Source organism: Salvelinus sp. IW2-2015, linkage group LG6.1, assembly GCF_002910315.2.
Source record: "Salvelinus sp. IW2-2015 linkage group LG6.1, ASM291031v2, whole genome shotgun sequence".
Lineage (NCBI taxonomy): Eukaryota > Metazoa > Chordata > Actinopteri > Salmoniformes > Salmonidae > Salvelinus > Salvelinus sp. IW2-2015.
This window is the reverse complement of record NC_036845.1, coordinates 22,817,816-22,840,610: the sequence shown is the minus strand read 5'-3', so window position 1 is coordinate 22,840,610 and position 22,795 is coordinate 22,817,816. Positions and strand designations below refer to the sequence as shown.

The 22,795-nt window shown below is 42.2% G+C and overlaps 1 protein-coding gene across 2 annotated transcripts in view; it reads right to left on the bottom strand.

Moving 5' to 3' along the window:
* Nucleotides 1-1,439: 1,439 nt before the first annotated feature.
* Nucleotides 1,440-22,795, bottom strand: part of LOC111965329 (C-terminal-binding protein 1-like) — a 42,930-nt gene continuing 21,574 nt past the window's right edge. For both annotated transcript variants that reach the window (XM_070444092.1, XM_023989438.2), the window contains 8 exons: nt 20,136-20,290; nt 19,442-19,586; nt 19,001-19,207; nt 18,515-18,729; nt 14,645-14,775; nt 14,405-14,532; nt 14,116-14,230; nt 1,440-14,023 (listed from right to left, as the gene is read on the bottom strand). In XM_070444092.1, the coding sequence (XP_070300193.1) occupies nt 13,834-14,023; nt 14,116-14,230; nt 14,405-14,532; nt 14,645-14,775; nt 18,515-18,729; nt 19,001-19,207; nt 19,442-19,586; nt 20,136-20,273 (1,269 nt within the window). In that variant the 5' untranslated portion in view covers nt 20,274-20,290 and the 3' untranslated portion in view covers nt 1,440-13,833. The remainder of the gene's footprint in view (nt 14,024-14,115; nt 14,231-14,404; nt 14,533-14,644; nt 14,776-18,514; nt 18,730-19,000; nt 19,208-19,441; nt 19,587-20,135; nt 20,291-22,795) is intronic.

Here is a 22,795-nt window from a genome sequence, read left to right as displayed (position 1 = left end):
GGGGACATCTGCAATGCATGTCTACTACCATAAATGTACCAGGTGTTTGTCTACCACCATACATTTACCAGATGTCTACAATTTCAGAAAAAAAGGTGCTATTTAGAACCTTAAAGGGTTCTTCAGCTGTCCCCATAGGATAACCCTTTGAAGAACACTTTTTGGTTGCAGGTAGAACCCTTTTGGGTTCCATGTAGAACCCTTCTACATGGAACCTTACTGGGTTCTAACTGGAATCAAAAAGGGTTCTTCTATGGGGACCTTTTTGGAACCCTTTTTTCTACGAGTGTCATTTTTTTTGTCATACCATGTTTTACTCATGAATATAGAAATCTATTACAGTATAGGAACGTAAGGAGAGTTACATCACCTCTGGAGGAGCACAAGCTAATAAGAGTATTTGCCTTACCAATGAGTGGGGACCACTGGGCAGGGGGGCGATAGATTGGGTACTGCTTGGGGAAGGAGTTCTGGCTCCACTTTCCTGAAAATGTCAGACTGTACTTGGCAGTGGCGTCCGCCGTGCATACCGGGTCTACGGTCACAGGCATGGGGTGGACACTCCCTACCAGGGTCAAGGTCAGGGTCAGGCTGGCTAGCCAGTGCACCACACTGCTAGTGCTGCACATGTTCTTCACTCTTTCCATGCTTGTTACTGAGGCTGGAAAAGAGAGGGGGGATTTCAGGTTCTGATCTGCACCACTTGAATGGGCAACCAACCACACTCTCTCTGTGTTGGTTTAAAGTAAGTGGGCCATATGATTAAGGAAATCATGTTTGCCTTAACTTTTCCACAGCACCAGACTGAAACTCACATGTAGCCTAAACCCAGTGCAACAATGACAGTTAAATGGGAAGTAGGTCCGATTCAGACTTGAAATCAACTTAGATGTCTATATTAGTAACGGCACTGAGAGAATCCTAAGGTGTTCGCAGTCTATCTATGATCTGCATTCTTTTTACGATCATTTGTCTTCATTCATTATTATTGTACTTGAAATTGTCGAGTGGAAAGCCTTCCCAGAAGAGTGGAGGCTGTTGTAGCACCAAAGGGGGGACCAACTCCATATTAATGCCCATGATTTTGGAATGAGATGTTGGACAAGCAGGTGTCCACATACTTTTGATCATATAGTGTATCAATCAAAGTCTAGTAATTGTCTCTGACAATTAACATGTTTTTGCATTCATTAATATAAATAAGCTAATGCAATTAGGGACATCATAGAACACTTGTTCACTGCATTAAGATAGACATTGAGAAAGGTATATTATATAAAGTTGAAGTCAGAAGTTTACATACACCTTAGCCAAATACATTTAAACTCAGTTTTTCACAATTCCTGACATTTAATCATATTAGAAATCCCTGTCTTAGGTCAGTTAGGATCACCACTTTATTTTAACAATGTGAAATGTCAGAATAATAGTAAAGAGAATGATGTATTTCAGCTTTTATTTCTTTCATCACATTCCCAGTGGGTAAGAAGTTTACATACAATCAATTAGTATTTTGTAGCATTGCCTTTAAATTGTTTAACTTGGGTCAAACGTTTCGGGTAGCCTTCCACAAGCTTCCCACAATAAGTTGGGTGAATTTTGGCCCATTCCTCCTGACAGAGCTGGTGTAACTGAGTCAGGTTTGTAGGCCTCCTTGCTCGCACATGCTTTTTCAGTTCTGCCCACAAATTTCTATAGGATTGAGGTCAGGGCTTTGTGATGGCCACTCCAATATATCCACATAATTTTACTTCCTCATGATGCCATCTATTTTGTGAAGTGCACCAGTCCCTCCTGAAGCAAAGCACCCCCACAACATGATGCTGCCACCCCCGTGCTTCACGTTTGGGATGGTGTTCTTCGGCTTGCAAGTCTCCCCCTTTTTCCTCCAAACATAATGATGGTCATTATGGCCAAACAGTTCTATTTTTGTTTCATCTGATTTCTTTTGATTTTCCCATGATGTCAAGCAAAGAGGCACTCTTTGAAGGTAGGCCTTGAAATACATCAACAGGGACACCTTCAATTGACTCAAATGATGTCAATTAGCCTATCAGAAGCTTCTAAAGCCATGACATCATTTTCTGGAATTTTCCAAGCTGTTTAAAGGCACAGTCAACTTAGTGTATGTAAACTTCTGACTCACTGGAATTGTGATACAGTGAGTTATAAGTGAAATAATCTGTCTGCAAACAATTGTTGGAAAAATTACTTGTGTCATGCACAAAGTAGATGTCCTAACCGACTTGCCAAAACTATAGTTTGTGAACAATAAATTTGTGGAGTGGTTGAAAAAACGAGTTTTAATGACTCCAACCTAAGTGTGTGTAAACGTCCAACTTCAACTGTATATTAATTGGGGACAGGTTGAAAAGTATTAAACGTTTATGGCAATACCTAGCTTGCTGTTGCTAGTTAATTTGTCCTGGGATGTAAACATTGGGGTGTTACTTTACCTGAAATGTACAAAGTCCTCTACTCTGAAAATTCATCCACAGATAAAAGGGTAACGTTAAACCAAGTTTGTTTCTAGTAATCTTTCCTCCTACAGGCTTCTTCTTTGGACTTTATATGGCGGTTGGCAACCAACTTTAAGGTGCATTACCACAACTGACTGGAGTGTGGACCTCAGTTCATCTTTCAATCACCCATGTGGGTATATGCTCCTAAAACCAATGAGGAGATGGGAGAGGCAGGACTTGCAGTGTGTTTAGCATCACAAATAGAACCAAGTTCTATTTGAGCGCCTGGCTATGCAGATGCTTGTTGACGTGCGCGAGCAGTGTGGGTGCAATGATTGAATAACATGTATGTGTACATTTATTTTGCAACGCTCGCGCTTGCGATGCGAGCAGTGTGGTCAGCATGCTAGTTAGCATTTACTGGTAGGTATCATAAATTGAAACATCTTTCCTACCCTACCGCCTACCGATGTCATTCTTCTGTGAGCTACTCCACCAGTTGAGAGCTGCATACTCTTGCTGCCTGCAGATGATATTCCGCTGAAACTAGGCTATGTGTGCGTCGCGCATGTAAATATATTTCACGTGCTTTGCGATTGTGTAGGCTACTTTGTGAATGCTTTCTCTATTGTACTACATAATTGATAAGTCGTATACAGTACCTTCTACACTACTTTTGTACGAATCAGTAGTGATTAAAGAGTATAAGCAATGCCCACAAAAAAAGTGCATATACGGTTTATACTTGCATATACCCTCCTCTACTGGCCCTTTGTACTTAAAAAAAAATGCACACTCCTATATGGGTTGCTGTCCTTTCAGAATCCTGTCACACACTGATGGCCTATAGGTTTGTCATTGCGCAAACATGTCTATAATAGATAAGGCTCTTAAGATATTAATGTTCCAAGAAAGGAGTGTATATATTTGTCCTGGTGAAACGGTTTCAAGCGCTGACTAAATGGAAGATGATAATTATTAGTGTTTTACTCCACTGGTCTCGGCTGGTCTTGGGGAAGGAATTAAGAGTCCTCACTGTCAGAGACCGAGTCAAGACCAAGTACAAATGTATCCAACTCCAAGACAAGACACACTCAATATGTGGTCTCGAGATCTTACTTGAGACCGGTACTACAAGACTGCTTGAAACTAGTCTGATTTTCTCAAACAATGCTGCTCCTCAGATGTTTGAATATTAGTGGTTTTGCTTTGGAAAAACTTTGAAATTCACTCTGAGATGGTTTCAGATGAGTGCTTAATAAAAGAGGCATAAAGTCACCATTCAGATTATAGCCAAGAAAATAAACCTTGAGAATTGTGAGGGCTCGATGGCTAAAGGATGTTAGCAGGCATTAAAACTGTCTTTCCTCAATAAAAGACAAATGTCTTTCTGAGGGAATCTCTCGAACCATTTCTCTAGATGAGCTTGTAAAGGTACCACAGAAGTCATAATAGCTGAGACATTGATGGAAACCAGATGACACACAACAGCTCCCATTCAAATAACAGGTGGGCAACAAAACCAGACAGAAAGTGGGTCTATCTCCTCCTACAGTCTCATTTCGCAAAACGTAACCATTAACGATGGAGGATCAAACAAAAATATGGCCTAAATGTTTGCATAGCCAAACTGGACTTTTCTTAATCCAAACATAAAACATCCTTCTTCTGTTTTAGTAGTCTTTTTAGGCCCCCTCTCCCTCCGTATCAACCTTAAAGATGACCTGTTTCCAATCTCATATGACTCTTCTCCATAGTCTGTTTACCTTACATGTTAACTGTTGCTCAATCTAAAATGTCATGTGGGTCTACAAAAACAATTAGATTTGAGGATTTATGTACGTTTTATAGAGCGAATTACTCTTGTCTTTTGGATTATGTTTTGAAAAATATCAAAGCACTTGACTCTGCCTTCTACGTTTTCTTTAGTTAAAATTCGGACAATTAGCTTCTGTATAAATGTTTGATATGTAGGGGTTGAAACAAGGTTTAAGACATTGCCCTTCTTTTCAAAGCGGAGCACAGAAGTTTTATTGTGAGCTGAGAGGAGAACCAGCCATCCAAGTGAGCACATTCTCCTGCTCCCAGACTTTACAATGTGCTATGTAGGCTAAACCCCTTCTCACCTTATTTTTGGTCATATGTGTAATAACGCCAAAACACTGTATATGGATCTATAACAGTTCGGAGATAACATTTCCATTCAAGTCTTGTGTATTTCCCTGTCTGTGCCCCAAGTCAACCAACTGCAGCTCTTCTCAGAGAGGTAGAGAGAGTTGGGGAGGAAGTCTGGAAATTCTGACAGGCAGCATCTCAGTCACTGCTGAACTTATCTGTGAAGGCTGGACCTACCATTCCACAAACACATCCATATGTGAGGAGCCTCATGTTTGTTGGACAGGTTGAAATGAGAGGAAGAAAGTCAAGGTAGGATACCAATCAAGCCTCAACTCCATCTGCTTTTTATGCTCTGAAAGAAATATCAAAACTTCCAGCTGCTCTTTTCCAGGGATTGTAATTTAGAGTGACAAGAACACACACATACACAGCTCTTTCTATTATCCATTCCAGTAGCCTGACTCAAGCCTGTTAGGAAAGACACTTACTAAATATACAGCCATGATTGTAACTAGTGTCTTAGTTGTAAGTGAGCAATTTAAGTCAGATTTGTGCAGAGAAATCATTCTTTGTGAAACAAATGTATGTTTTATTGACATTCAAATATAATTCACCCTAAAAAAGAGTAACCCCATTGCCTCAAAGAAAATCGAACAAGTTGAACAACGGAGTAGATTGATATTTGATTGAGTATGCTACTCCTATAATTAAATGCTGTGTTTCTGTGTTCCAACATATACAAATGTAATTCATCAAGATCAGAGGTTTTCAGGCAACTTGCCTTTTTCCCCCACGAAGCAAGAATATGTGTTTATTCCTATATGCTTGAGATGAAATACATGAATATGTTTGTTGAAAATCAAAACAATAATCTCATGGGAATTCAGATACAGGTACAATGGCCTTCAGCCTTGCAGGCAGCTATTGTGCCATCGAGTCTTTGGGTAATGTATCCATTTTCCTTGGACTGAATGCCAACCGACAAAGACATAACATTTGACATTTTAACAGGGACTTTTATTTATTWAAAAAATTATTAAAACAAATGCATACAGTCACAAACATCTCTTTTTGGATTTTGGTTAACCCAAAATAATTACACTACCGGTCAAAAGTTTTAGAACACGTACTCATTTAAGGGGTTTTCTTTATTTTTACTATTTTCTACATTGTAGAATAATAGTGAAGACATCAAAACTATGAAGTAACACATGGAATCATCTAGTAACTAAAACAGTGTTAAACAAATCAAAATATAGTTCATATTTGAGATTCTTCAAATTCTTCGAAGATTCTTCAAATAGCCACCCTTTGCCTTGATGACAGCTTTGCACACACTTGGCATTCTCTCAACCAGCTTCACTTGGAATGCTTTTCCAACATTCTTGAAAGAGTTCCCACATTTGCTGAGCACTTTTCCTTCACTTTGCGGTCTGACTCATCCCAAAACATCTTAATTGGGTTGAGGTCAGGTGATTGTGAAGGCCAGGTCATCTGATGCAGCACTCCATCACTCTCCTTCTTGGTAAAATAACCCTTACACAGCCTGGAGGTGTGTTGGATCATTGTCCTGTTGAAAAACAAATGTTGGTCCCATTAAGCCCAAACCAGATGAGAGGGCGTATCGCTGCAGAATGCTGTGGTAGCCATGCTGGTTAAGTGTGCCTTGAATTCTAAATCAATCACAGACAGTGTCACCAGCAAAGCACCCCCACACCATAACACCACCTTCAACATGCTTTACAGTGGGGAAATACACAGCAGTTGGAACCAAATATCTCCAATTTGGACTCCAGACCAAAGGACACATTTCCACCTGTCTAATGTCCATTGCTTGTGTTTCTTGGCACAAGCCTCTTTTTCTTATTGGTGTCCTTTAGTAGTGGTTTCTTTGCAGCAATTCAACCATGAAGGCCTGATTCACACAGTCTGCTCTGAACAGTTGATGTTGAGATGTGTCTGTTACTTGAACTCTGTGAAGCATTTATTTGGGCTGCTATTTCTGAGGATGGTAACTCTAATAAACTTAACTCTGGGTCTTCCATTCCTGTGGCGGTCCTCATGAGAGCCAGTTTCATCAGAGATTGATGGTTTTTGAGACTGCATTTTAAGAAACTTACAAAGTTCTTGACATTTTCCGTATTGACTGACCTTCATGTCTTAAAGTAATGATGGACTGTCGTTTCTCTTTGCTTATTTGAGCTGTTCTTGCCAGAAGATGACGCTGACGGAGATGGCAGCATTGTGACTAGCTCTTAGGAAACTTTGCAGTATTTAGTTTTTTATGTACTATTTTTTACATTATTAGCTCAGGAAATGTTTTGTGTCATTACAGACAGCCGGGAAGAACTATTGTATATTAGAGCAGCGGTAACTCACCAGAACTATCAGCATTACAACCAGGAATACGACTTCCTTGGAGCAGATCCTTTGTTCACTCTTCCCAGAGCAATTGAACTTATTCCAGAGACCGACTCAAAACATCACCGGCAGAGGAGAGGCACTCGAGGCGGGCTGCTTGTTCGACTTAAGAGGCGCACACACCACCCACCGTTTCCAAGGATATTACACGCTAATGTTCAGTCTTTGGATAACAAAGTTGATGAGCTTAGAGCAAGGATTTCTTTCTAGAGAGACATCGGGGCCTGTAACATACTTTGTTTCACGGAAACATGGCTCTCTCGGGATACTCTGTCAGGGTCGGTAAAGCCAGCAGGATTCTCAGTACATCACGCAGACAGGAATAAATATCTCTCCGGGAAGCAGAAGGGCGGAGGGGTGTGTTTCCTCTTGAGAATACAGGGGGTGCTGTTTCAACTTCGACATTTTGCGTTCCCAAATTAAACTGCCTCGTACTCAATTCTTGCTCGTACAATATGCATATTATTATTACTATTGGATAGAAAACAATCTCTAGTTTCTAAAACYGTTTGAATTATGTCTGTGGGTGAACCAGAASTCTTTCTGCAGCRAAAATCATGACAGGAACTGCGAAGGTCTGAAAACTAGGCTCTGATCTCGGATCAGTTTAAAGCTCTGTATGTGTCCTATGGGTCGAAATGAACTGCACCCGCCTTCCCCTGGATGTCAGTAACCAATGAGAAGTGGAATGGAGTCTCTACGTATTTCTCAGACTTTATAAAAGGCCATGGAGTGGGAKGYCCGTTCTTTTSGACGCTCGTCAAGACGCAAGAGAGGACATCAGAATGGCATGCTCAAAAGCTCTCGTTATCGGCCTAAGATATATCCGTCTGTGATTTAATTCKATATAGGTGTTAGAAACATCATAACGAAGTTATTTTWAACCGATTTATATCAGTTTMTGCGAGTATATTGCTATTTTCGGAATTTTCGTAGTATTGCGTTTGGAGGATTTGGACATGTGTGTGCCACGTAGCTATTGTTAGCTACTAATTCCGAAGTTGAAGAGGACGTTTTACAACAAAGCAACGATTCTTTTGGACAAAGGACACCTTGCCCAAGATTCTGATGGAAGCTCAACTAATAGTAAGAACTATTTATGATGTTAATTCGTTGTTCTGTGGAAAAATGTTAAAGTATTTTTCGGCCATTATTGCGGCACTGGTCTGGCTGTAACGCACACTGTATGTCTAGTAACGTTAATTTTAAAAATCTAACACAGCGGTTGCATTAATAACTAATGCATCTTTCAATTGCTGTCCAACCTGTATTTTTTTAGTCAAGTTTTCGATTATTTATTGATTAGATTAGGTGCCTTTCCAAGATGGCGCCGGCCAGAATGCATGCCATGTTTTTACTGATTACATTGCATAACCACGATTTGTGCTGCTAAATATGCACATTTTCGAACAAAAGCTATATGCATTGTGTAATCTGATGTAACAGGACTGTCATCTGATGAAGTATATCAAGGTTAGTAAAATTATATATCTTTTGCTGGGTTGTTACGATCGCTAACCTGTGCTGCTGGTAAATTGCTTGTGTTTCTGGCTATTGTGGTAAGCTCATATAATGCTATATTGTGTTTTCGCCGTAAAACACTTAAAAAATCTGACATATTGGCTGGATTCACAAGATGTTGGGCTTTCATTTGCTGTACGCTGTGTATTTTTCAGAAATGTTTTAAGATGAGTAATTAGTTATTTGACGTTGGTCTCTGTAATTATTCTGGCAGCTTCGGCACTATTTCAGATTGCAGCTGCAATGTAGAACTGTGATTTATACCTGAAAAATGCACATGTTTCTAAAAAAACATATGCCATACCATAAATATGTTATCAGACTGTCATCTTATGAAGTTGTTTCTTGGTTAGTGGCTATATATATCTTTATTTAGTCGAATTAGTGATAGCTACCCATGCAGGAAAAAAATGGTGGGAAAAAAAAGTTGTGTCTTTTGCTATCGTGGTTAGCTAATAGATTTACATATTGTGTCTTCCCTGTAAAACATTTTAAAAATCAGAAATGATGGCTGGATTCACAAGATSTGTATCTTTCATCTGGTGTATTGGACTTGTGATTTAATGATATTTAGATGCTAGTATTTACTTGTGACGCTATGCTAGGCTATGCTAGTCAGCTTTTTTTACTGTGGGGGGTGCTCCCGGAACCGGGATGGTGACTCGTGAGAAGTTAACGACTGATGGTATAATTATAGGAATATACAGGAACTCAAGTCCTTTTGTTCACCCGACCTATAATAACTCACAAACAAATGCAGACCATTTTATCTCCCAAGATAATTCTCCTCTGTCGTTGCCACGGCCGTTTACATCCCCCCTCAAGCCGATACCACAACGGCCCTCAAAGAACTTCACTGGACTTTATGCAAACTGGAAACCACATATCCTGAGGTTGCAGATTTTTACAAAGCACATTTGAGGACTAGCCTGCCGAAGTTCTATCAACATATCGATGGTACTACTCGCGCTGCTAAGACTCTCGACCATTGCTATTCAAACTTCCGGAATGCTTACAAGGCCCTCCCCCACCCTCCTTTTGGCAAATCTGACCCCGATTCCATCTTGCTGCTCCCGTCCTATAAGCAGAAACTCAAACAGGAAGTACCCGTGCTAAGGACTATGCTGGTCTGACCAATCGGAATCCACACATCAGGATTGTTTTGATCACGTGGACTGGGATATGTTCCGGGGTGCTTACGAAAATAATCTAGAGTTTATATGGAAGTGTATAGGAGATGTAGTACCTACTGTGGCTATTAAAACCTACCCTAACCAGAAACCGTGGATAAATGGTAGCATTCGGGCGAAACTGAAAGCGTGAACCACCGCATTTAACCATGGCAAGGTGACTGGGAATATGGCAGAATATAAACAGTGAGCCTCCCAAGTGGTGCAGTGCCTTAGCACTGCATCGCAGCGCTAGCTGTGTCACTAGAGATCCTGGTTCGAGTCCAGGCTCTGTTGCAGCCGGCTGCGACCAGGAAACCCATGGGGCGGCGCACAATTGACCCAGCGACGTCCGGGTTAGCGGAGGATTTGGCCGGCAGCGATGCTCTTGTCCCATCACGCACTAGCGACTCCTGTAGTGGGCTGGGCGCAATGCACATTGACACAGTTGCCAGGTGTACAGTGTTCCCACCGACACGTTGGTGCGGCTGGCTTCCGGGTTGTGTCAAGAAGCAGTGCGGCTTGGCTGGGTTGTGTTTCGGAGGACGCATGGCTCTCGACCTTCGCTTCTCCCGAGTCCGTACGGGAGTTGCAGCGATGGGACAAGACTGTAACTACCAAATTGGATACCATGAAATTGGGGAGAAAAGGGGTACAAAAAAATAACATAAAAAATAATATAAACAATGTAGTTATTCACTCCTCAAGGCAATCAAACAAGCTAAACGAAAGTGTAGCGATAAAGTGGAGTTGCAATTCAACAGCTCAAACACGAGACGTATGTGGCAGGGACGACAGACAATCACAGACTACAAAAGGAAACCAGCCACGTCGCCGAGACCAATGTCTTGCTTCCGGACAGGCTAAACACATTCTTCGCAAGCTTTGAGGATAACACAGTGCCACCAACTCGGCCCGCTACCAAAGACTGTGGGCTCTCCTTCTCCACGTGAGTAAAACATTTAAACGTGTTAACCCTCGCAAGGCTGCCGGCCCAGACGGCATCCCTAGCCGCGTCCTCAGAGCATGTTCAGACCAGCTGGCTGGTGTGTTTACGGGCATCTCACTATCCCATTCTGCTGTCCCCACATGCTTCAAGATGAACACCATTGTTCCTGTACCCAAGAAGGCAAAGGTAACTGAACTTAATGACTATCGCCCCGTAGCACTCACCTCTGTCATCATGAAGTGCTTTGAGAGACTAGTCAAGGATCAAATCACCTCTACCTTACCTGCCACCCTAGACCCACTTCAATTTGCTTACCGCTCCTTTAGATCCACAGACAATGCAATCGCCATTACTCTGCACACTGCCCTATCCCATCTGGACAAGAGGAATATCTATGTAAGAATGCTGTTTATTGACTACAGCTCAGCATTCAACACCATAGTACCCTCCAAGYTCATCATTAAGCTCGAGGCCCTGCTTCTGAACCCCGTCCTGTGCAACTGGGTCCTGGCCTTCCTGACGAGCCGCCCCCAGGTGGTGAAGGTAGGAAACATCACCTCCACTCTGCTGGGGCCCCACAAGGGTGCGTGCTCAGCCCCCTCCTGTACTCCCTGTTCACCCATGACTGCGTGGCCAAGCACACCTCCAACTCAATCATCAAGTTTGCACACGACACAACAGTAGTAGGCTTGATTACCAATGATGACGAGACAGCCTACAGGGAGGAGGTGAGGGCTCTGAGAGTGTGGTGCCTGGAAAACAACCTCTTACTCAACGTCAATTAAACAAAGGAGATGATCGTGGACTTCAGGAAACAGCAGAGGGTCCACCCCCCTATCTACATCGACGGGGCCGCAGTGGAGAAGGTGGAAAGCTTCAAGTTCCTTGGCGTACACATCACTGACAAACTGAAATGGACCACCCACACAGGGTCAAGAAGGCCCAACAAACCTCAGGAGGCTAAAGAAATGTAGCTTGTCACATAAAACTCTCACAAACTTTTACAGATGCACAATTTAAAGCATCCTGTTGGGCTGTATCAACACCTGCACCACCCGCAACCACAAGGCTCTCCAGAGGGTGGTGCAGTCTGCCCAACCCATTACCGGGAGCAAACTACCTGCCCTCCAGGACGCCTACAGCACCCGATGTGACAGGACAAAAAGGACAAAAAGATCATTGAGGACATCAACCACCCGATCCACTACCTGTTCACCCTGCTATCATCCAGAAGGCGAGGTCAGTACAGGTGCATCACAGCTGGGACCGAGAGACTGAAAAACAGCTTCTATCTCAAGGCCATCAGACTGTTAAACAGCGACCACTAGCACATTAGAGGCTGCTGCCTATAGGCATAGACTAGAAATCACTGGCCACTTTAAGGAATGGAACACTAGTCACTTCAATGTTTACTCATATGGCATTACTCATATCATATGTATATACTGTATTCTATACTATTCTACGGTATCTTAGTCACTTAACGTTTACATATCTTGCATTACTCATCTCATATGTATATACTGTTTTCTATACTATTCTACTGTAGCTTAGTCAGTTCCGCTCGGACATTGCTCATCCATATGTATATAGTCTTAATTCATTCCTACTTATATTTGTGTGTATTGGGTATATGTTGTGTAATTTGTTAGATATTACTTGTTAGATATTACTGCACTGTCGGAACTAGAAGCACAAGCATTTCGCTACACCCGCAATAACATCTGCTAATCACGTGTATGTGACCAAGAAAATGTGATTTGATCTTTTACAAAATAGGGCCTGAAAGAAATTCCACAAATTAACTTTTAACAAGGCACACATGTTAATTGAAATGCATTCCAGGTGACTACTTCATGAAGCTTGTTGAGAGAATGCCAAGTGTGTGCAAAGCTGTCATTAAGCCAAAGAGTGGCTACTTTGAAGAATCTCAAATAAAAAATATTTTTTGATTAGTTTAACACTTTTTTGGTTATTACATGATTCCAAATGTGTTATTTCATAGTTTATGTCCTCACTATTATTCTACAATGTAGAAAATGTAAAAATAAATAAAAACCATTGAATGAGTAGGTGTGTCTAAACTTTTGACTGGTACTGTACATCAGTATGTCAGTTGTTTTGCTCACAGGCCTCAGAAGACTCACAGGCCTCTCATGTATAGGGCAGACACTTTCTTTAGATTCTTTGGGGGGTGACTATCTGTTTTTGCATGTAGTGCATCTGTTAATCAATGCATTTGTATGGGCTAATAGCAGTAAGGATAAATACAATTTTCTATCAAATATATTTCTTATATATTTTTTTGATACCAATTTTTTTTATTTAGCCTTACTGCTTATTATTTAGCCTTACTGCTTATTTAGCCCATACAAACGCATCGAATAACAGATCACTACATGGAACAACAGATAGTCCCCCCCAAAAAATCTAAAGGAAGTTTGTCTTTAAATGATTTTCTTTTTTTTTAAATCTACATTTTTGTTGATACTTCAAGGGTTCTTAAAATTAAATAGCTAAATGATCTTTGGTATGACCTTCTTAAAACAATTCCATATAGCTTAGTAGAACCCACCTCCTCCACCGGCTTAGACAGGGCTTACTCTTATGGGTTAGTATGTTTGCTAATATAAACAAAACAGGTAGAAAAAGAAAGCACTATCTGGCATAAACGGAAAATAACTAGAGAAATTCAATTTCCTGAGAAGTTGTGCAAAAGCTTCCTCTTTTGGGGCTTGTTGGGGAATATATATATATTTTTTAATCAGTTGGTTAGTTTTCACCCTTATTTTTCTTTTAGACTGCAATATAAATATTGTTGTTCTAAAAACTGTACACAAACAGGTTATTCATGTTATAATCAACTACTTCTGCTTTAACGATGGACACAGCAACAGATATTCGCCCACTTTACTAGGTCAAACTACAGTCTAAACAGCAGGATTCGCTTTAAAGGATATAGGTATTTTCTCTTTCCAAATCCACATTATTATTTTTTTTTTTTCTGCACAATTTTTTTGTTGTTGAAAAAGATGACCACTATGGTTGGACCAGATGAACTGTAATAGACCTCTGTGAGTGTCTGTTTCATGGCAGCTGTTTGAAACCTATGAGGCTTCAACTTCATTCCTCTTCGGACGAATGAAGACCAGTAGAGTTCTTTTGGTTGGACAGAGAGCTCTGTGGGGCGGGGCTACAACAACTGGTCATTGGGGTGCTGCTCTCTGTCTGACTCTGCTTTGCCTGGCTGGCCCGGCGAAGGGGCGTGAGAGGGGTGGGCGACGCTGGGCAGGCAGTGTGTTATGGGCACTGCGTTAGGAACGATTCCCTCTATAGGTGGAGGGAGCCCCCCAGAGGCCAAACTCACAACACCAGGAGGGTACCTGAGACAAGGAGAGGATGAATCAGAAAATGCTATAGCACTTGTAAATGCATATACAGTACCGTTATTATGTATCAACAGTGGGTTCATTACCTGTAGGCCCCATTGAGCTCAGGATGAATGACAGCAGGGTCCATATTGATCCAGTGAGTAGTCTGGGACAGGAACTCTTTATTCACACAGTTCTTTAGGCTGTCTGGAATACGACCTGGAAGCAGGAAACAGTCATTGATGAAGCACAACGCCGTTATTAGGGAGTTCGTTATGTGGCTTTGCTGTTGTTTATTAGTGAGAGGGGAGCCTGGGAGCCTGATACATTGCTCCTTGGGGAAAACAATAATCAACCCAAGAATACCCATTATTAGTGTAACAGGTATGTTACCTGAAATGGCTCGTCGGATCTCCCGGGCTGCCTCCTCTCTCATCTCAATAGAAGCCTGTTCGCTGTACCAGGCAGCATGGGGAGTACATATCAGGTTAGGAGCATCTTTCAGAGGTCCCTGGCTGAAGCTGAGAAAAAGGAAACATGGTTGCGTAATATTAGACTCACCTCAACACAGTGGGGAAAAAATATTATCAAAATGAAGACAGTATAAGATAGAATAATGTAAAGGGAGCTAACCCGAAGGGCTCTGTCTCGTGGACGTCCAGGGCCGCCCCTCGTATCCTCCCCTCTTTCAGGGCCTGTGCCAGGGCCTTCTCATCCACGAGCCCCCCTCGGGCCGTGTTAACCAGGAACACACCCTTGCGCATCTACAACACACCATATAAAATATGTAAACAATGCAGTGCACAACTGTAAATGAAATGTCTTAGTAGGTTTAGGTTTAATATATTTGCACTAAAGCAAATAAGTTATGAACAACAATACAGATAAAAACAAATAAATAAAAAACGGTGTGCAGGTTATTAATACATAAGTACAAAAATGTAAAATGTTTGTTAAAACAGATAACAAATCCCGCTAATCATAAATGTACACATTAACTTTTCAGCAATCACAAAAAATAATAAACAGTATATGTTTTGTTTATATGTGTGTGTGCATGTGTGGATGTGAGTGTGTGAGAGATGGGATATATGGAGGAGATTACTGATGAGTAGTTTGGTCCATCAGGCTGACCCCCTGTCTTTGCTTGAAGTTATTGAGGGATGATGAGGTTTTGGCAATGTGAAGATAAGAATTCCAGAGTACGGTACCTCTGTATCTGACAGAGAATTGACTATGTGAGGTGTGGCAGTGGGGAGGGTGAAGGTTATCACAGTGTTATATAGATGGATTTCAGAATTAACCTATACAAATCCATTGAAGGGTTTAGGTAAACTGTCTGGGAGGAATGAGTATGTGTAGATGAAAATACATAATTGACATACATTGATGTGGTAAATAGACAAGATGTTGAGTTTCTTAAACAAAGGAGCAGATGGAGCCAGGTAATTAGAGGAGGTGGCTAGTCTTGCACATGTCTTTTGTATGATGAGTAATGTGTGTATGTTGGAGGCATATGTACTGGCCCAGACAATATTACAGTAAATGAGATATGAGTAAATTAAGCTATAGTAAAGAGTTAGGAAGCGAGCCTGATGAACCAAACCACTAATATTTCTGATGATACTGTCAGGCGTGTGCGTACTTGTGCTGAAGTCGGGTGCAGGAGAGCAGAGAATTGTGAACAGGCGCACACTTTATTTCGTCAGGAAAGATATACAGACGGACGCAACTGCATCCAAAAAACCTCCAGCCAACAAGGCAAAGTGTATAATGCGCAAAACAGTCACAACACATCAAATGTATACAAAACAGGCTTTGTGAAATAACACGGGAAAAACGCACACAAGCCTAGTGCGTTCAAAAACACATAATACACAAACAATCTACCACAAAGACATGAGGGGGAACAGAGGAATACATACATGTAGTGTAATTGGGGAATGAAAACCAGGTGTGTAAGGAACAAGACGAAACAAATGGATACATGAAAAATGGAGCGGCGATGGCTAGAAAGCCGGTGACGTCGAACGCCGCCCGAACAAGGAGAGGAGCCGGCTTCGGTGGAAGTCGTGACAGATGCCAACAGATTTCATCACTTTGATGAGATAGTTGTTTGATGATTTTCCAAGCTGACTTTATATTTTTTAAGGATTCTTGGAATTTGTTAGTAAAATATATTTGGGGGAATATCCAACATTTGTTCTCATACTTTTGGTAATTTGCAGAATTCTGGGGAGAGGGATTTGTGAGAAACTTTTTACACAACTTTTAATTTCTTTACTGAGGATTTTTTGAGACTGGTTGTAAACCAAGGTTTCCAGAACTCTTCTGGTGCTCTCTTACGTGGTTTAACTCAGGGAAAGCAGTGGTGAAATACAGAGTTGAAAGATGTGAGAAGTCTGGTAAGCAGACTCTACATCGGCCTGATTTATAAACATTTTCCCATGAAATATCATCTATCAACATCTTAAAGCACAATTAATTTTGTTAAATATTCTACATTTAATGCTACTAATCATTCCCATCTGTTCATTTCCAGCTGCCAAAGAGAAGTGGAAAATTGGAAAGTGGTCAGAAATGTCAGGATAAAGTAAACCTGTATTAGCCACACTATTCAAAGAATTTGTAAAAAATATTATCAAAAAGGGTGGCAGATAAACTGGTCACTCTAGTGGGCTTATAGATGATGGGATACATATAACTGGAGTATAAAGTATTAAAAAAGTCAGATATCAGTGAGTGGTTCTTACTTGTAAAATGTATGTTGTAATCACCCAATAGAAAACACATTTTATGTTATTATTAGTCACATTCTCGGTTGATGCTATAAAATCTGACTGTAGTTTTGACAGACCAACATTATCATCCGCATATACAGTACCAGTCACAAGTTTGGACACAAATCAAATGCAAATAGTCTGGGTAGCCATTTGATTAGATGTTCAGGAGTCATATGACTTGGGGGTAGAAGCTGTTTAGAAGCCTCTTGGACCTAGACTTGGCGCTCCGGGACCACTTGCCGTGCGGTAGCAGAGAGAACAGTCCATGACTAGGGTGGCTGGAGTCTTTGAAAATTTTTAGGGCCTTCCTCTGACACCGCCTGGTATAGAGGTCCTGGATGGCAGGAAGCTTGGCCCCAGTGATGTACTGGGCCGTACACACTACCCTCTGTAGTGCCTTTCGGTCGGAAGCCGAGCAGTTGCCATACCAGGCAGTGATGCAACCTGTCAGGATGCTCTCGATGGTGCAGCTGTAAAACCTTTTGAGGATCTGAGGACCCATGCCAAATGCCAGCGTGGCGGATGTGTTCCAGGGTCCTTGGTGGTCAGGGACTATGGTGGTCTGCTTGAAACATGTTGGTATTACAGACTCAGACAGGGAGAGGTGGAAAATGTCAGTGAAGACACTTGCCAGTTGGTCAGCGCATGTTCAACGTACACGTCCTGGTAATCCGTCTGGCCCTGCGGCCTTGTGACTGTCTTTAAAAGGTCTTTCTTTTAAAGGTCTTTAAAAGTCACTGTGGGGACGACATCATCGATGCACTTTTTGATGAAGCCAGTGACTGATGTGGTGTACTCCTCAAAGCCATCGGAAGAATCTCGGAACATATTCCAGTCTGTGCTAGCAAAACAGTCCTGTAGTTTAGCATCTGCTTCATCTGACCACTTTTTTATTGACCGAGTCACTGGTGCTTCTGCTTAAATGTTTTGCTTGTAAGCAGGAATCAGGAGGATAGAATTATGGTCAGATTTGCCAAATGGAGGGCAAGGGAGAGCTTGGTACACGTCTCTGTGTGTGCAGTAAAGGTGGTCTAGAGTTTTTTTTCCTCTGGTTGCACATTTAACATGCTGATAGAAATTTGGTAACATGGATTTAAGCTTCCCTGCATTAAAGTCCCTGGCCACCAGGAGCGCCACCTCTGGATGAGCGTTTTCCTGTTTGCTTATGGAGGTATACAGCTCATTGAGTGAGATCTTAGTGCCAGCATCGGTCTGTGGTGGTATATAGACAGCTACGAAAAATACAGATGAAAACTCTCTAGGTAGATAGTGTGGTCTACAGCTTATCATGAGATACTCTACCTCAGGCGAGCAAAACCTCGAGACTTCCTTAGATAACGTGCACCAGCTGTTGTTTACAAATATGCATAGGCCCCCGCACCGTGTCTTACCAGAGGCACACCTACTCAGGGTTTTTCTTTATTTTTACTATTTTCTACATTGTAGAATAATAGTGAAGACATCAAAACTATGAAATAACACACATGGAATCAAGTAAGGACCAAAAAAGTGTTAAATCAAAATATATTTTAGATTTTTTTAAAGTGCTTTAGGACTATGAGGACCCCTCTGAGCGGTCGGGTAGGCTATTTGGAGTGTTTATCCGACTAGAGACATTTTTTTATAAAATCAAAGTTGTCCACCTGTATTGTACAATATGTGTCCCCCCTTTTTGTAGGCCTAATTTAGATTGTGTGTGTACATGCGTCATGTCCCTGACCTGTTTGATGGTGAAGTCATTGATGAGGTGGTGGTTGTGCTCATTGAGGCTGCAGTGGAGGGTGACACAGTCGCTGTGGAAAAGCAGGTCCTGGAGGGTGTTTACACGCTGCAGGCCCAGGGCTCGCTCCACCCCGTCAGACAGGTATGGGTCATAGAAGATCACATTGAACCCAAATGCTTTGGCTCTGAGTGCTACACCCTGGCCAACACGACCTGAGGATACACAACAACATGGACATTTGAGTAATTCATAGACATGTAAATACTGTAGTTACACCAAAGGGATGCAATAAAGGTGAAATCCTTACAGCAAATACCATGCCTGTTTTGTAACAATTCACAGCAAACAATGGCATATAGAAAAGCTATCGAACACTACTAAACAATCCCATATCTAAACAACCAATTATCCACAATCGTATCTTCAGCTAATAGCTAGTTGGGTAGTGTAATACAAAATTGTACTGAAAGATCTCTGACTAACCGAGGCCGATGATGCCAAGTGTCTCCCCGCGGATCCTCGCCGCCCCGGACGCCACCTCTCTGATCTGCTCCACGCTCTGTACCCTGGTGCCCTCGCGCAGTGCCTGGTGAAGCCACGTGGTTCGTCTGTACAAGTTCAGGATGTGACACAGTGTGGAGTCCGCTGTCTCCTCCACCGACGCTGCTGGCATGTTACACACTGCTATCCCTATTGAGGGAGAGGACTATTGTAAACAGCTACTCGTAGTGTAAGGTGGAGTAAGGTAAGTATAGTTTACTATATCAAAAAGTTGTTTTTATTATGGAGATCTGAGCAGTTGCACTTTGTTTTAAATGGAATACCATAACATGCAGAAAATGATATAATATTTGACCTAGTAAGCCTGCAAGTCTTTGGGTGAACATCTGTATAAAGTTGAGAAAGAGTAATGCAGGGCCTCACCTAAATCTCCAGCCGACTTGATGTCGATATTGTCGAAGCCGCTGCCTATGCAGACGATGATCCGAAGTGCCTTGAATTTCTCCAGGTCCTCCCTCATTAGCGTGATGGTGTGGTACATCAGAGCTCCTACAGCCTCGTTCAGTACCTGCCAACAGAAAGCTCTCAGGTTTAGTACACAGGGGACAGTTATATAGCACCCTTCAATAAGAGAAATAGACCACTTTGAACTAATGTGTCATCAGAATTCAAAGCAAACTGAATTAACTGTTGCTGTGCTGTTTACTCCAAAGGCCCTGACATGGGCTCTCCGTTGGGCTCTTGTAGTAGTAGCTAATCTTTCAAATCAAATTGTATTGGTCACATATACATATTTAGCAGATGTTATTGTGGGTGTAGCGAAATGCTTGTGTTCCTAGCTCCAACAGTGCAGTAGTTTCTAACAATTCACAATACAATACACAAATCTAAAAGTGTATTGAGAAAGAGAGAGAGATGGTCGTAACAGCCTGGCCATTGTTTTTAGGACATCGTTAGTTATGGTATGTTAACAAGCTTGTTTAGCAGCACAAGGTCTTGCTTATAGTATGGTCAACAAATACTGGTTTTAGGCCAGGGAGTCTTTTTTGCTTTAACTTGAAAGAGGTAGCATGTAAATGAAGCTGAGCAGACAGATAGTCATTTGGCAGGGCAGCACCTTCTCATGGATCTCCTGGGTGGACTGGGCATCACAGAAGGCCACAGTGGCCACGTCTTTCAGGATTGGCATCTCTATGGTGCAGTCACGCCCGTCCAGCAGGGCCACCAGGGGCCGTGGGTTCATGGGCCCGTTCATGATAGGCGGCCGAATGCCTGAATACAGAGAGAGTGGACGGGTAAAACATACGGTATTTGACATCATATACTGGAATGAGTTGTGAATTAGACATTGTAGTGTGAGAAAATTGCAGTTGTGTTTATGAGCATATACACTGAATATACAAAACATTAAGAACCCCTGCTCTTTCCATGACATAGACTGAGCAAGTGAATCCAGGTGTAAGCAATAATCCCATATTGATGTAATTTGTTAAATCCACTTCAGTCAGTGTAGATAAAGGGGCGGAGACGGGTTAAAGAAGGATGTTTAAGCGTTGAGACAATTGAGACATGGAGGGCAAAACAAAAGATTTCAGTGCCTTTGAACGGGGTATGGTAGCAGATGCCAAGCGCACCGGTTTGTGTCAAGAACTGCAATGCTGCTGGGGTTTTCATGCTCAATAGTTTCCTGTGCGTATCAAGAATGGTCCACCACCCAAAGGACATCCAGCCAACTTGACACGACTTTGGGAAGCACACCTGCGGGGGGGGGGGGGGGGGGTGTTTCTAATGTTTGGTATACTTTTCCACCTACAATCCACCACAAATCCTGTTGTTAGCTGGTATGTTAATGAATCCCATGCTAGTAAAAAAAATCCTAAAAGGGGTCTCATACTTGGGTTTCTTAATTATTCCCAGTTTTAAAAAATGACTCTGGAAAGCAATTAAAAATGTTAAAGGTTATCTTTATGTACGTTTTTTACAAGCCGCCAGAAGCAGACCTTTTCATACTGTGACTTAAAACCTCTCAAAATGTGTCACTAAATGAGAAATTTACCCCCTGATGTTGCAATAATCAAATTGAAAATTACTGTGAAAGTGGGAACTAAGTTATAAATGACATGGGGCGTTAAGAAAATGTTGCAGTTTTAACGGCACAGTGCAGTCAAAAAAGAGATTTCACTGTGTTTTATATATCTTTCCACACTATGAGGTTGAAATAAGATGGTTAGTTGTGGCTGTGAATTTGCCTTTCACAAATTTCAAAATACAATACCGTTTTGGAATGCAAATGCGTACTACTGACAGTGACACACAAATATCATACCCCCCCATCATACCCCCCCCAAAAAATGTGAGAGGTTAGCAGGTCATGGGGGTATGATATTTGAATGTCTGTAACTTTCTCACGTCTCAATATTGATGATTCATTCAGGACTATCCGTAATCATGGTAGCATCCACATTAATGTAGAAGTCTTTGGAAACATACACTACATGACCAAAAGTATGTGGACACCTACTCGAACATCTAATTCCAAAATCATGGGCATTAATATGGAGTTGGTCACCACTTTACTGCTATAACAGTCTCCACTTTTATAATTTTCCCCCCCTTTTCTCCCCAATTGGTAGTTACAGTCCTGTCCCATTGCTGCAGCTTCCGTATGGACTCAGGAGAAACGAAGGTCAGGAGCCATGCGTCCTCCGAAACACGACCCTGCCAAGCCGCACTGCTTCTTGACACAGTGCTCCCTTAACCCGAATGCCAGCCGCACCAACGTGTCAGAGAAAACACTACAACATGTCAGAGTGCATGCGCCCAGCCCGCCACAGGAGTTGCTAGAGTGTGATGGGACAAGGACATCCCGGCCGGCCAAAAACTCCCCTTACCCGACGACGTTGGGCCGATTTTGTGCCACCTCATGGGTCTCCAGCTGCGACACAGCCCGGGATTGAACCCAGGTCCGTAGTGATGCCTCACTGCGATGCAGTGCCTTAGACAGCTGCGCCACTCGAGAGGCACACTGTTTTGGGAAGGCTTTTCACTATATGTTGGAACATTGCTGCGGGGACTTGCTTCCGTTCAGCCACAATAGCATTAGTGAGGTCGGTGTTCTAATTCATACCAAAGGTGTTAGATTGGGTTGAGGTCAAGGCTCTGTGCAAGCCAGTCAAGTTCTTCCACACCGATCTTGGTAAACCATTTCTGTATGGACCTCGCTTTGTGCATGGGGGCATTGTCATGCTGAAACAGGAAAGGGCCTTCCCCAAACTGTTGCCACAATGTTGGACGCACAGAATCGTCTAGAATGTCATTGTATGTTGTAGCGTTAAGATTTCACTTCACTGGAACTAAGGGGCCTAGCCCGAACCACGAAAAACAGCCCCAGACCATTATTCCTCCTCCACCAAACTTTATAGTTGGCACTATACATTGGGGCAGGTAGCGTTCTCCTGGCATCCGCCAAACCCAGATTCGTCTGTCGGACGTGGCAAACCATTTCATGAAGCTCCCGACGAACAGTTTTTGTGCTGAAGTTGCTTCTAGAGGCGGTTTGGAAGTGAGTGTTGCATCCAAGGACAGGCGATTTTTACGCACTACATGCTTCAGCACTCGGCGGTCCGTTCTGTGAGCTTGTGTGGCCTACCACAGACATTTTACAAACTGACCTGTTGAAATGGTGGCATCCTATGACAGTACCACGTTGAAAGTCACTGAACTCATCAGTGAGGCCATTCTACTGCCAATGTTTCTCTATGGAGATTTGTGCTCGAA